This window comes from Sparassis crispa, assembly GCF_003851025.1.
Source record: "Sparassis crispa DNA, contig_000015F, whole genome shotgun sequence".
In the NCBI taxonomy this organism is placed as follows: Eukaryota; Fungi; Basidiomycota; class Agaricomycetes; order Polyporales; family Sparassidaceae; genus Sparassis; species Sparassis crispa.
Window position 1 is genome coordinate 571,711 of NW_020939762.1, and position 13,852 is coordinate 585,562.

Below are 13,852 nucleotides of genomic sequence, written 5' to 3' on the forward strand. Positions count from 1 at the left end.
GGAATTTTGCTTGTGTATGTTACTCATGACATGATGGTCCTAATTTGCAGATTCTCGTTCCCAAGGTTAATCTCTCTGTTACAGATGGAACAAAAGTGAGATGTCCTCGCAGGTTCCTTATCAAAAATTTCAGACATCATTCTCGAATAGAAGATAGTACTTTACTTTTGCACTCTTGTGCTTGTCCTTTTTGCGAGGCATTCCAGTCGCACCTGCAGGGATGAAAGTCACAGAGACTCGGGGGAAATGGACGAGTTCATGGCCATATACTACGAGAATGGGGTTGACAAGTTAATCCGCAGTCCGAAATTCAAGGATCTATCAGCGGGAGGTTGTCTCAACCATCGTTGAAGTGCGCTGAACTACAGAGATGCAATTTGGGTAACTCGGGAGCCATCTCAGAGCATATGGCCCATAACCCAACTAAGGACCCTGGGCTACCCCCTCCCTCCCTAACCTCCGGTCTCGGACTTTGCCGGCTGAGTCCTCGTGCCATCGTGTCGCCCGCTCGCTGAGCGCTTTGCGGAGTTCGCTCATGGTGATGGGCTATCTATTAGCGATGGAATTGCTCAGGTGAGAACCCGAAGGATCTCTTCAGCGTTCTTCTATGGTTGTGAACACGTGCTAACTGCATTTCGCGACAGGTACAGCTCGAGTTGTTAGCTCGAGTTGTAGCCTTAGGCTGGTCACTCATGATGGACTAGCTGGCTGCCCAACCTCCGTGGGACATGCAGTTACGATGGAAATGAAGGGACGCCTCTTGTATTCCAGTCTGAATACTTACTTTTCTGACATCTTGGAACTCGACGATATCCCCAGCTCATTATGATTAAAGTCTTTTGTGTACGCTTAGACTTACCCGTGAGTCTATGCTATTTCTCCCGCTACAGCTTTCTGGTCAATTTTCGAGAAGCCTATCTGGGATGTTGAGTTTTCCTGGTCTCTCAATCATTCCTTGCAATAACCCGATTCGACATACAGGGTCACGCGGACGTGCGATAGTGCCTTTAGTAGCTCTGTCTTCCCAAGAGGAGGATCTTCTCTGCATCGTGGTGTCAGCAGACGCTGGCTATGTTCTTTCCTGATGGATGTCCCAGTTGGCGTCCCCCTAGAATCTTTGTTCCACTCCACCAACAACCATGTCTTCAATGAACGACCTCACAGGACAGCCCTTTGAGCCAAACGAGCCACCCTCACCCGCTCCACCAATATGGGCGCAGCCCCCCTTCGACAACCCATCCGCAAACATCATCCTGCGTTCCTCCGACAACATCGATTTCTGCGTCCACAGCATCATCTTGTCCGAAGCATCTCCGTTCTTCAAGGATCTGTTCAGTCTGCAGCAGCCTATCGTTGACCACACCAAGAGCAACAATACGGACGAGTACAGAGACGGCCGTCTCGTGATCACTGTCAGAGAGGACAGTCGAACACTGGACGGCCTTCTGCGCCTGTGCTATCCTATTACAGATCCGGAGCTGAAGGATTTGCTGCTGGTGAGAGCTATGCTGGAGGCGGCCCTGAAGTATCAGATGGACGAGGCGACCGCGATCACTAGGAAGGCGCTCAGATCCTTCGCAGAGAAGGAACCCTTGCGCATCTGGGCTATTGCGTGTCAGCTTCGTCTAGAAGAGGATGCCCATTACGCAGCCCAGTTCACACTCCAGCAGACGTCAATCGCGGACTCTTTCCCGCAGGAGATGCAGGAGATTACCGCGGGGCCATATTTCCGATTGCTTAAGTATCATCGCTTGCGCGGAGCAGTTGACAGCAATTTCTCCTTCCTCTCTCCTCCTGGGCCGACATGCACTGCAGAGGGACAGCAGGAGTCCATCACTGCCGCCTCCCTGGGTTTCGTCGCCCATCCACTGGCGGACATTATATGTCGTTCATCCGATGGAGTCGAGTTTCGAACGCTGAAAGCCATATTGACTATGGTGTCTCCGGTCTTGCACGCCTTCATCACTAGTTTGCAGCCAACAAGTCACGAGGGGGACGCTATACGCACCGATTTGTCCGCGGATAGTCTCCCCATCTTGACCCTCGATGAAGACAACCGCACAGTATCTGCTCTCTTGAGACTGTGCTACCCCGTGGAAGCAGCTTCCATGAGGATAGATGATTTCAGCGTTGTTCAGAGTGTGCTGGAGGCCGCGAAGAAATACGAAATGGTGATGGTGACGTTGGTGCTCAGGAAGCAGTTGGCTTCGTTCGTTGAGGTAGAGCCTCTGCGAGCGTATTTCACAGCTGTCCACTACAAATTTGACGAATGTGCTATGCAAGCGGCCGAGAAGGTTGTTCAACGCCCCGTTGAAGACGTTTATGTTTCGGAGATGGAAGGCGTGCCCGCCCAAACATACCACAGACTTCTCCGGTATTGCCAGGCCTGTTGGTCTGCCGTTGCAACAGCGTTGTCAAAATATCGCACGAAATTCATCGACGACGTGCATGTTTCTGGTGATGCAGCTTGTCAGGCGATTCCTGCGGTTTACAACAGTCTACAAGCGGAAGAAATCTCAGTCATTGACACCTTGGATCACCAATGCCACTGTGGCGCTCTCTCAGCAACGGTCTATGACGGGAAACGGCAACGGAGTAGAGTACTTCGATATCGATGCAGCTGTAGATGGAAGCGTTGGTTTGGTCAGCACCTAGATACAACGAGTTCTTGGGATGAGTGCCGTGCCACGGCACAATCGCAAGACGGTCACATTGCAACCCTCATGAAGGCATCCCTCAGCCTACGAACCTCACCTTGGTGCGAATCATGCCTACCGCTCGCTTGGCGATTAGTGTCCTTCGCAGATGACGTCGGGTTGCAGACCAAAATTGCCGAAGTAAGTGCTACCGCTGCTCGCTGGTACCTTGTTAATATCTTGCTGACCGGCTTGTGTTAAGGTGCAGCTCGAGCTGTAGTCCTCGATATGGATGTTTCTGTCAGTGCCGTCCCCGGTTTACAATATCGCGTACCATTCTGTCGGGTTTTCTCCGTTGGATGAGGAGCACAGGACGCATAGCCCCTTTTTTCCACTGGAAATAACCGGGAAAAACTTGTGGAAATCAAAAAAGTGTTTCTACGGGAAATGCAGTGGGAAATGTCGGGGAAAAGAACAAAACATTTACTGCTTTGTTCCCGTGGAAAAATGATGAGGTAAAAAGGGGTGTAAAAATACTTAGTGCATTTTTCTCATTCTTGTTGTGGGAAAAAAAGTGGGAAAACCTTTGTGTATTTCTCTCTTTTGTTTCTGGGAAATAAGTTTTAAAATCTTCCAATGGAAATAACTGAGACATGTGTTTTGTTTTTCCCTGGGAAAAACATGTAGGAAATTATTGTAGGATTTCCCTGGAAAAAACAGTTGTCCTGTCATGTCCAGTTGTCACATCACATCCTGTTCTCCTGTCCCATCCCGTCCTGTCCTTCCGTCCTGTCACATCCTGTCCCTTTGTCCTGCCTGCACAGGACATGACAGAACATGGCAGAATAACTGTTTTTTTCAGGGAATAATTTCCTACATGTTTTTTCCTGGGAGAAACATAAAACATGTCTCAGTTATTTCCATTGGAAGATTTTAAAACTTTTCTTTGCTTATTTCTCAGAAACAGAAGGGAGAAATACACAAAGATTTTCCCACTTTTTTCCCACAACAAAAATGAGAAAAATGCACTAAGTATTTCCACGCCCCTTTTTACCTTATCATGTTTCCACAGGAACAAAGTGGTAAACGTTTTATTCTTTTCTCCGACATTTCTCACCACATTTCTCGTGAAACACTTTTTTGATTTCCACAAGTTTTTCCCAGTTATTTCCAGTGGAAAAAAGGGGCTATGCGTCCGGCACTCTAACTATAGGTGTAGTGCTACTAGGTCCTAACTGAGTTTGAATTGACTTACTGCATTTGGGCCTGGAGACTTACTCATTTTGGTGCAGAACTTGCTGACTAATCCTTGTGCCGCACATATCTTCAGCCAGGGTACAAACATGATATTCAAAATGCTGCACTCCCTTGGCTGTTAGCAGTTTCCTCTTTATGTATAAACACTGTAGATGCTGCCTGAATATATTTACTGTGATCTCATGGCATTTGAGACATTGATTGACTTTCTCCAGTATAAAAGGTGTTTTAGTCCTATGTACCTATATTTACCAGCTTGTATATTGTGCCAACATGCTCTATTGCATGGACAGTGGTATGTCAATATTTTAGTATCATCAATGTACCTCACAGGCTGGCACATATATTTTTGTGGCCTCACAGTGCTGAAATTTTTGAGTAACATTCAGACTGCCCACAAGTTCACTATTGATTCATGGAATCCAATAGGCATGCATTCTTCAACATACAGATCTCAGCATGGCAAAAGATAGCACACTAGCACTTAGTGAAGCTCTCAACCTCAGAGAGTGTGCAGAACATTGGTTATGCTGGTGCTAGGAATATAACAAATGACAACAATGATCAGACAAGAACCTCCAGTGGAAAGATTTGATTAGATTGAGTGCCCAGTCTTAATCTAAGGTCCTCTTTTCAGGCAAGCAGAGAGCCTGGTTAAATCTTGTGTAGAATGTCCCTCAACATGAGGAAGACAGGCCTTCGCCTGTTGCATATTCTCTTCTTTCTCTCAAATTAATTTAATTAATTTAATTGATTTGCCATGCGCACTACACCTATAGTTAGAGTGCCATGCGTCCTGTGGAGTAGGTTCGGGTATCTTCTTACTATCTGAGTCCTCAGACAGTACGAAGGTGCCTGAACCTGTTCCGAGCCAGGTCAACTGTAAATTCTATACACCATCTGTTTTCTGGGTGTTCACGCAACAACAGAGCTACAGCTACTTCTGCCTCGGCTCTGCAAAGTTGTACCCCTCGTTATTAGCTTTTGATGAATAAGCATAGCTTACCTCAAAGCATTGGAGACATTTCATGATACACCATGTCAACGCTGTGTACACCGCTCGTATTGTAAACCTGACGTGGCGTGCGCGCATCCACCAGGTTAGCCAGGACCACCGGAAGAGCCGTCTATTCATTCGACAAAGGATTTCTTCAATTTGGTCCCAGCGAGCTCGTGCATACCAGGCGTTTGGATAGGGAGGGGATTTCTGCTGCTCGATTTACGATCATCAATGTCATACGGATCGACAAGAGATTGCCATGTTCTCTGATATCGCGCAGAGTTGATAAGGTGATATACCCGCAAAAGAAGGATCGTTTGCGCGTTTGCGCACCAACATGAGATGTCTCTGGAGTGCAAGACCCACAGGTGGAAGGCTGAATTCGTCAGCTGATTAGGAGCGGAGGACACGGATCGATACAGCGACATGACACCGTTCCCGACATAACGAAGCATCGAGAGGTTGATCTGCATTCTATGAGGTCGGTGTATACAGCGTTGAGTAGACAGGAGGTGACCGACTTTGGGCACGATTGCTGTGTGATGTAAGCATACATCACGCAGCTCATATGCGACTGACTAAATTGATTTTGAGATGTTAAACACCGATGCAAGGACTTGGAGACGCACGAGTCTGAGAAGTGTCATGCGGTCTAGTCAAGGGCGTGCAGCGTTCCCCAGAGAGCTTTGCCAAGATTAGGGCACATCGTGTAAGACTTACCGAAAGTGGATTGACCATGGCAAGATATTTGCCCTGTTCAATTATGTCCCTCCCTAATTTCCCTACTTTGATCGCCTCGGCAGGTGCCTTATTTTAGACCCGCATCTCGGCTAGATCGGAGTTTGCGGTTGCTCGCGCTCTGCTCTGTGGATGCGGGCTTCCCTCATTTTGCTTGAATTTTGGATGGTTTGAAAGCTACTCATGCCCCGAAGAACACTGGAACCTTTCCTATGAAGAATGCATGCATGATCTTGCATGCAAAGTGCCGAGATATTTTTGGCACATCTTTTACATAATGCCGAAGATCACGACGAGTGCCAAGCCGAGAGTAGGGAAAGTAGGGAGGGACATAATTGAACAGGGCAATTGAAATCAAAGCCGTCGTTCCGATTCCAACGTGTTCTTGCAGATGCGTTATCGCTGATGCGGGCGGCGGTGCACCCACAGAACCAAACCGCCAGTACCTGGAGTCGAAGACCCCGTGCCGTAAAGATGAGCCAAGACTACGAGCGGTCTCGAAGCAGCGCTGCACTTCTCTCGTAGTAAGGAACCCGAGCGCCAGCGGTGTGAACTTTAGATAAGTGCTTTGTCGCGCCTCGTTTTCGTAAGACTGGTTCAGATGTTAAGAAGAGTTAGTACGTTATAAGGGTGTGCGTTTCGCTGGCCCATCAGGCAGTGCCCTCTGCTAGCAAACGTAAGACTGATACCGGGAATGGTCTGAGTGATAGCGTGGTCTCACCACTGGAGTGAGCAATGGTGGTCCGTGGAAGTGCAGCCGCTGGTATTGTATGGAAGAGGACAACATGGAGCAATGAATATTTTCTGGAGAGACTCGGCAGAGAAAGTCGCGCCACGGCAAGGAGTTGCCAATTGCGGCTAGCCAATGAGGACGAGCTATTGCTAGCTAGCCCGCAACGTCGTACCACCGAAATAATGATTTTCCGTCCCTCGCCTCATCCGCGTTTTCCTATATAACTACTAATCAATTCCAACTTATCTTCTCCCTCTAACGTCCCTCTTTTCTTCACTCCCTCTCCTCCCATTTTTTCGCCCGCGAACATGACCGTCTCCCTCAATACTGTGCCCCACACCACCTACCAGGACATCGAGGCTCCAGCTCGTCCACGGGATGTCGGTATTCTTGCCATGGAGATGTACTTCCCGCGTCGGGTGAGTGTCCATCGTTCACCGACGTGTCCGACGTGTTTTTGACTTTCTACCCGACAGTGCATCTCTGAGGAGGAGCTGGAGGAGTTTGACGGCGTGTCCAAGGGCAAGTACACCATCGGCCTCGGCCAGAAGTACATGGCGTGCTGCGACGACCGCGAGGACATCAACTCATTCGCTCTAACAGGTACGTGCCAGTGCCGTGCTTATTTACGCGTTTTGCTCACTTTTCGTGCTAGCCGTCGTGAACCTTCTCGAGAAGTACAACATCGACCCTAAGTCGATTGGTCGCATTGACGTCGGCACTGAGACCATCATCGACAAGTCCAAGGCGACCAAGACTGTGCTCATGGACCTCTTTGCAGAGGCGGGCAACACCGATGTCGAGGGCGTCGACTCAAAGAACGCGTGCTATGGCTCCACTGCAGCGTTGTTCAACTCGGTTAACTGGGTAGAATCGTCTTCATGGGATGGCCGCAACGCCATCGTAGTTGGCGGTGACATTGCTATCTATGCCGAGGGCACTGGACGCCCTACCGGTGGCGCGGGTGCATTCGCAATGCTGGTTGGCCCTAACGCACCCTTGGCATTTGAGCGTGAGTGTCTCCAATCCTCTCTTGATCATGGTCTGGTGGAGGATCTGTCCAAATAGACGACGGAGAGATGAGCGGTATTGTTATCATTTGCGTCCGCTCTCGTCATCCCTGCGCGGCGCAGCTCTGTTGTCTCGCCCGTTTGCGGGAGTGGTGACGCGCGCCTCTCATCTCAATTGTATCTTCTCTTCTCGGTGACTTCCGATCATGCGTGCCTGGCTGACCTTGTTTGCCTTTCCTCAGCTATCCACGGCTCGCACATGGTGAATGCGTACGACTTTTACAAGCCGAAGCTGCACTCGGAGTACCCGGAGGTGGACGGTCCGCTCTCGATCACGACCTATGTCTCCGCTATCGACGCGTCGTACACCGCGTTCCGCCGGAAACACGCCAGGGCACGTAAGACTGCGGCGCTCAATGGCGCAAACGGCAGCGCGAACGGCAGTGCGAACGGCGACGCGTCCGCGCTCGCTAGCTTCTCGCTCGCGGACATCGACTACCCTGTATTCCATAGCCCGTACGGCAAGATGGTACAAAAGGCGCACGGCCGTCTCGTAAGCCGCTTCTACCCCCACACCAACTCTCGTCCTAATGTATTTGTTCGAAGGTCTACAACGACTTCATGGCGAACCCCACCTCACCGCGCTTTGCCAACGTGCCGAACCCAGAGGCGATCCTCGCACAGCCGTACAAGGAGTCGCTGACAGACAAGACCCTCGAGAAGGCGTTCATCGCCGTCGCGAAGGGCGAGTTCGAGAAGACAGTCGAGCTCTCGATGAGCTGCGCGCGGCGCTGCGGGAACATGTACACCGCGTCGCTCTATGGCGGGCTCGCGTCGCTCCTCGCGCGCGTCGACCCCGCGGAGCTCCGCGGGAAGCGCATCAGCATGTTTGCGTTCGGCTCCGGCCTGGCCAGCAGCTTCTTCACCATCCGCGTCAAGGGCGACACGTCCGAGATCAGGGAGAAGCTCGATCTCGTGGACCGCCTCGCGTCGATGAAGGTCGTGCCCTGCCAGGAATACGTCGACGCGCTTGAGGTGGGTTTCCCCTACATGGGCATGAACGCGCGCGGCTGATATTTCAACTTTTTTCCCTAGCTGCGCGAGAAGAACCACAACGCGGACTCGTACATCCCCGAGGGGTCGCTCGACAACATCTGGCCAGGTGGGTACTACCTCGACAGCATCGACAGCAAGTATAGGCGCAAGTATATCCGCAAGCCCAAGGCGTAACCGGCGCACCCGCACCCGCCTGTAACTTTGTGCCTCCCGCTCGCCGCAGCTGTATTGCGAGTGATATCCCATCTACGATGCTATAGCCGCACACATACACATACCACTCACTGCTTTCCGCTCTTGCATTGCACGTGTAATTGTTGTTTTGGGCGGCCTCGCGCGGCCTGCTGTATGGGGTTATGATGGATGGCTTTTGGTATAATCATAGAATTACATGCTTGACTGATACACGCATGCTCATATTGTCCGTGTCATAAGCGCTAAATTCCTTTGTCGCTATGAGGCGGCATGAGGACAAGTACAATGCGATCGTACGTCGAGCGTACACAATCACTGTGCAAGATGTTTCGAAGTCCTGTAATACCAAGATCCAGACGGCTGCACCCGACGTAAACATACAATGTGAGACGCGATGGAAGCGCAATCTCAATTGAAGGGCAGAACAAGACAGATAGGGCTCAAATGGCATTTAACAATAGAACCAAGGCATCAACAGCTCCAGCGGGACCTAATAATATCGTCGTTTCGTACTCGAGTCGATAAGGATAGAAGAACCTTACCTTGCCAATGGCTTCGTCGATGGACGGCCCGACCTGGTTGGCGAACGCACCGCACGACCGGGACTCGCACCACGTATTAATGTTCACGGGCAGCTCTCCTGAATAGCGCACCTAGATCTTGCCTGCAGGACCATGCACGAGGAGGTACAGCGTGTTGCATAATTGCGTGAAACTTGGGATTTTTGTGCGCTATTTGTCTTGCGCAAACAAAGCCATAAGGGGAAGGTCGGGGTTTCGCAGTACGCCCAAAATTCCACCACTGACATCTTGGTTTACAGGACCCCATTTAAGAGAAGGAAAGCATATGGAAGCACTTTGGAACACGTATCTAGTGCATTGGAAAACTTTGTAAGCCACCAAGTGCACGAATGACGAATGTAGGGCAGAGTGTCGGAAGCCGTGATTTGTTGGCATCCACCCGACCTACCGGATATGGGTTTGTTTGCCCCGGCCAAATAAGCCAGAGAAATCCCGGGGTTTCACGCAATTATGCATTGTCGGTGCCCCGGCGGTGTCTTGAACTAGCATATTGAACCACTTCCTCTGAACGAGAATTCGAAGGTTTATCTGAACGTGAGCGTTCTTGTATGATCGCTCTCTTTTTGCGGTGCATTTTCTTCTCCTTGGGGCTCCACCTCTCCAATACCTCCTCTGCAGTCACGGTGTAATCCGAGCTATACAACGTTGTCCACCTCCTCACGTTTTTGTTCTTCCATGACCTCGGTCAGAACAGATGATACACTGCTCTGGCAAGACCGATGGTAGAACAGTAGCCGACGATACACCTGCGCGGGTGCGCTCTCCATCTCCGAAACGTAGGTACGTCAATCGGGTACTTCAGCGCGCTGTACGCAGCATCTCTGGCGCATTCGTCCAACTTATGATGCCAAGCGGCAAAATATTCTCGCAGTGGCTCAGCCTCAGCGAGTGATGTCCACTGCTTCTTGATGGACGATATCGCCATTTCTATTTCATACTTCTGCGCAGCGTCTAGGACAACTTTGACTACACCGAAGTCATGGAACGTGAAGCGTTCCGCGGGATAGCACATCCCCAATAGCGCCGCCAAGGTGCGGCTGTCCTCGTCCAGATGGAGTGTGAGAAGATCCTCCGCGGAAGTAGCATCGCTCTCCCTACCCCCCTCTTGAAACTCGAGGTGCAAGCTAGTGATGAGGGCGTGCAAGACAGGTGATGCCATGAACAGTATGACTTTGTGCGTCAAGAAATCGACGCCGTCAGATGAGCGACAGATGACATCTGCAAATTGGGATGGGCGACGAAGTCACGAAGCCAAGAGACCAGTCTCCTGTGCACTGCCAGTGTCCACGATATCCTTCCTTGTATCGGGAGACAGGAAGGTGAAGACATCGCCGACTGCCTCCCCCAGCCGGTGATATCTGAGCAATGGAAAATATGGCCCAGCGGTAAGCTCTTGCATGTCCTGCGAAATTGACAGTGCCAATTCGAAACTCGCTGCGTATCGGGCTTCGTGTTCCACACGGAGCCCACACGCAATAGCTCATATCCGCAGAGGCTCCGCAGGTGCAAAAGACCTGAGCGCCTTCCTCGTGATCGCCGTCGCCTCGTCCATCTGACACTTCAGTGTTGCCTCCAGAACGGCCTTCACCACAATCAAGTCATTCAGTTCTGGATCTGTGATAGGATGACATAACCGCAGTAGGCCTTTTAGCGTTCGACTGTCCTCTCCCACAGCGATTACGCGACGGCCATCTCTGTACTCGCCCGTGCTATCGCATTTGGTGTGATCGACGATAGCCTGCTGCAGACTGAACATATCCTTGAAGAACGGCGATGCTTCGGACAAGATGACACCGGACGCAAAAATCGATGTCGTCCGAGGCGCGGAGGATGATATTCGCAGCTGGGTTGTCGAAAGGGTGCTGCGCCCATTTCGATGGAATGTGCGAGGGTGGTTCATTTGGCTGAGCGGGTTGTCCTGCGAGGTCATTCATTGAAGACGTGGCTCATGGTGGAGAAGGATGCGATTCGGGAGTGATGTCAACCATGGCATCCACCAGATAAGGACATAGCAGCGTCTGAAAGGGCAGACTCTCTTTCGGAACGCGAGCTTCCGGGGAGTTTTCAATCGGCACGCGGTCGAGGGTCCACGTGATTGTGTACGTAAAATCGTGTTATCGCAAAGAACAGGTAAGAAGACTCACGGACATGCCGAAGTGTACGCAAAAGACTTTGACGACAAAGGTTTAAAGATAATGCATAGGTCGAGGATTCGTCGGAAAACCAAAAACCAAAAGCACAGCGAGCATAACAAGATCCTTGGGATGTATACGTTCAATTGGGCCCTCGATATATCACACACGTTTGGCGACAAGTAGAACCAGCTACTCGATCGTGAGAGACCAGCCTATAATTCGAGCTGCACCTATCCCAAAATGAAGTCAGAGCGAATTCAGATGGACAGACAAATGTTATGAAGACCATTGGCTGCAAATGCTCACCTGAGCCATTCGCCCGTTGACAGATGAGCCAATATCTCGAGCAAAGTCCGCAAATCGTTCGGCAAGTGGGCGACACGACGAGCACCAACTCGAATTGTCGACCGAAGTCTTGAGCAGATTCGTCACGTAGCTATCACATGAGCGTGCCTTCGCAGGAGAGTCATGCCACAGCTGCGCTGAACTCGCAAAATGTTGATTGAACCAGCCCTTCCATTTACAGGTGCATCCAAAACGCATCTTGACATATTTGCTGCCGACACTATAAGACTGGCCAGTGGCATACTCCTTCAAAGAGTCCGGTAAGTTGATCCTGACTTCGGTTGCGGGTGCATTACAGGAGCAACTGTGGTCAAAGATCTCCTCTTTGGTCAGTTCATTTTTCTTTTTGATTTTGTCGCCGTACTGCGTGAACGCAGTAGTAAGAATATCCTGACAGGCATGATAGTACCGGAGAAGTCGATAATACGCCTGGGCAGGTGCGTCCTCCATTTCTGAAACATACGCATTCTCGATGGGGCCTTCGAGCACGTTTTTGGCTGACTGTCTGGCGCATTCGTCGAAGTTGTGCTGCACTGCTGTGAAGTAGGCTCGCAGAGGCTCTGCGTCAGCCAGTGAAGCCCAATGCTTCCTGACCACTGGAGCCACCCTTGCCATATCATACTTCTTCGCAGCTTCGAGAACACTCTGAACGATGCTGAAGTCATCTATCTTCGTAGAAGATTCTTCCACGGGATAGCACAATTTCAGGAGTGCTGTCAAAGTTCGACCGTTCTCCTCGAGGCTCAGGATAGGAAGATTGTTTGGAGACAAAGTTTGGTCTGTGTCCACCTGATTGGCTGGCAGGCTCGTGATGAGAGTGTGTAAGATCGGCGAAGCTATTGAGAGTATCACTTTGTGGGTAAGGAATTCGACACCATCAGACGAGCGACATATGAGATCCGCGAATGGATAACCGACGAAGTCCAGCGAGGAGCTATCGGTCACCTGTGAGCTTTGGGAAACATGCTTGGGAGAGTTTGGAGAAAGGAAGGTGAAATGTACTCCAACGTTTCCCTGCAGTCGATGATACTTCAGCAACCGGAAGTAAGGACCTGCAGTTACCTCTTGCATCTCCTTGGGAAAGTCATCAAAAATCGACCGCGTAAGGGTAAATCTTGCTGCATATCTGGCCTCTCCTTCCAGACGAAGCCGACACGCAATTGCCCATATACGTAGCGGCTGATCGGCCGCAAACATCATCAACGCCCTGGACATAATTCCTGTCGCCTCCTCCATCTGGTATTTCAGGGCTGCTTCCAACACTGCCGGACCCTCCGTCAACGCCTGTATTTTCGGACCTGCGATAGGGTAGCAAAGACGCAGTAGACTGTCCAGCGTCCGACTACCTTCTCCGACGACAATCACGGGACGGCCGTCTCTATAATCGTCCAAGCCTTCAGGTTTGTTGTGATCGACAAGGGGCTGCTGGAGACTAAACATGTCTTTGAAGAACGGAGATGCTTCGGACAAGATGACGCTGTGGACGCAGAAGTCGATGTTGTCGGATGAACGGAGGATGATATTCGCAGCAGGGTTGTCAAATGGACGCTGTGCCCACTGCGGTGTCAATGTGACCGGTGAGGCAGGACGAGATGACTCCATTGTTTAAGGGATCGAGATGCTAGGAGGCGGATGTTTGTCGTGGTAGAGAGGAAGAACACTGCCTGGTAGCTGTGGAACCCACTAGGGACGATTCAGCGTTTACAAAACACGCGGAAGCCATGATGCAAAACGTTTTTTCGGGATAATCCGTTCCAGGAAGTATTCACGTTGATTGAAGAAGCCCGCCCGTCACGGTGTCTTCACGCACACGACCCTAGATCTCGGGCACCTCGAGGAAAACACGGGTATGCAAATACACGAGGTCTTGAAGCTTGTATAATGAACACAGAAGCACGTCGTCCTGGACATCAGATGAGTAAGTAGAATGCAGGTGAGATCCTGCGTCCAAAGCGTGGATATATTTTTGGCACATCTTTTGCATAATGCCGGACATGGTGACGAGTGCTAAGGCGAGAGTATCGTGACAGAGAGTAGGAGGCTCCGCAATTATGATTAAATACACCACGAAGGCAAATAATAATATTATGTATTATTACTTGAAGACCTTAGCCAGATATCTAATGGTGGTCTAATATAATCTAAAGTATTCTATTATAATTCATT

At 50.5% G+C, this 13,852-nt stretch overlaps 5 protein-coding genes across 5 annotated transcripts; 2 read left to right on the top strand and 3 right to left on the bottom strand.

Annotated features, from left to right (window-relative positions):
- Positions 1 to 1,139: 1,139 nt before the first annotated feature.
- SCP_1602010 (hypothetical protein) lies at positions 1,140 to 2,916 on the top strand (the record flags this gene model as incomplete). The annotated part of the gene is made up of 2 exons (XM_027764651.1): positions 1,140 to 2,837; positions 2,899 to 2,916. 2 exons carry the CDS (start codon positions 1,140 to 1,142, stop codon positions 2,914 to 2,916), a joined length of 1,716 nt encoding a protein of 571 aa, XP_027620452.1.
- Positions 2,917 to 6,672: 3,756 nt separating this feature from the next.
- SCP_1602020 (Hydroxymethylglutaryl-CoA synthase) lies at positions 6,673 to 8,604 on the top strand (the record flags this gene model as incomplete). Its single annotated transcript, XM_027764652.1, has 6 exons — positions 6,673 to 6,783; positions 6,841 to 6,967; positions 7,020 to 7,376; positions 7,617 to 7,927; positions 7,981 to 8,409; positions 8,470 to 8,604. The coding sequence occupies 6 exons, from the start codon at positions 6,673 to 6,675 to the stop codon at positions 8,602 to 8,604; spliced, it is 1,470 nt and encodes a 489-aa protein (XP_027620453.1).
- A 1,287-nt stretch (positions 8,605 to 9,891) lies between these two features.
- SCP_1602030 (hypothetical protein) lies at positions 9,892 to 10,365 on the bottom strand (the record flags this gene model as incomplete). Its single annotated transcript, XM_027764653.1, has 1 exon — positions 9,892 to 10,365. One exon carries the CDS (start codon positions 10,363 to 10,365, stop codon positions 9,892 to 9,894), a length of 474 nt encoding a protein of 157 aa, XP_027620454.1.
- A 321-nt stretch (positions 10,366 to 10,686) lies between these two features.
- Positions 10,687 to 11,106, bottom strand: SCP_1602040 (hypothetical protein; the record flags this gene model as incomplete). Its single annotated transcript, XM_027764654.1, has 1 exon — positions 10,687 to 11,106. The coding sequence occupies one exon, from the start codon at positions 11,104 to 11,106 to the stop codon at positions 10,687 to 10,689; it is 420 nt and encodes a 139-aa protein (XP_027620455.1).
- A 447-nt stretch (positions 11,107 to 11,553) lies between these two features.
- SCP_1602050 (hypothetical protein) lies at positions 11,554 to 13,288 on the bottom strand (the record flags this gene model as incomplete). The annotated part of the gene is made up of 2 exons (XM_027764655.1): positions 11,554 to 11,571; positions 11,648 to 13,288. 2 exons carry the CDS (start codon positions 13,286 to 13,288, stop codon positions 11,554 to 11,556), a joined length of 1,659 nt encoding a protein of 552 aa, XP_027620456.1.
- Between the last annotated feature and the right edge of the window lie 564 nt (positions 13,289 to 13,852).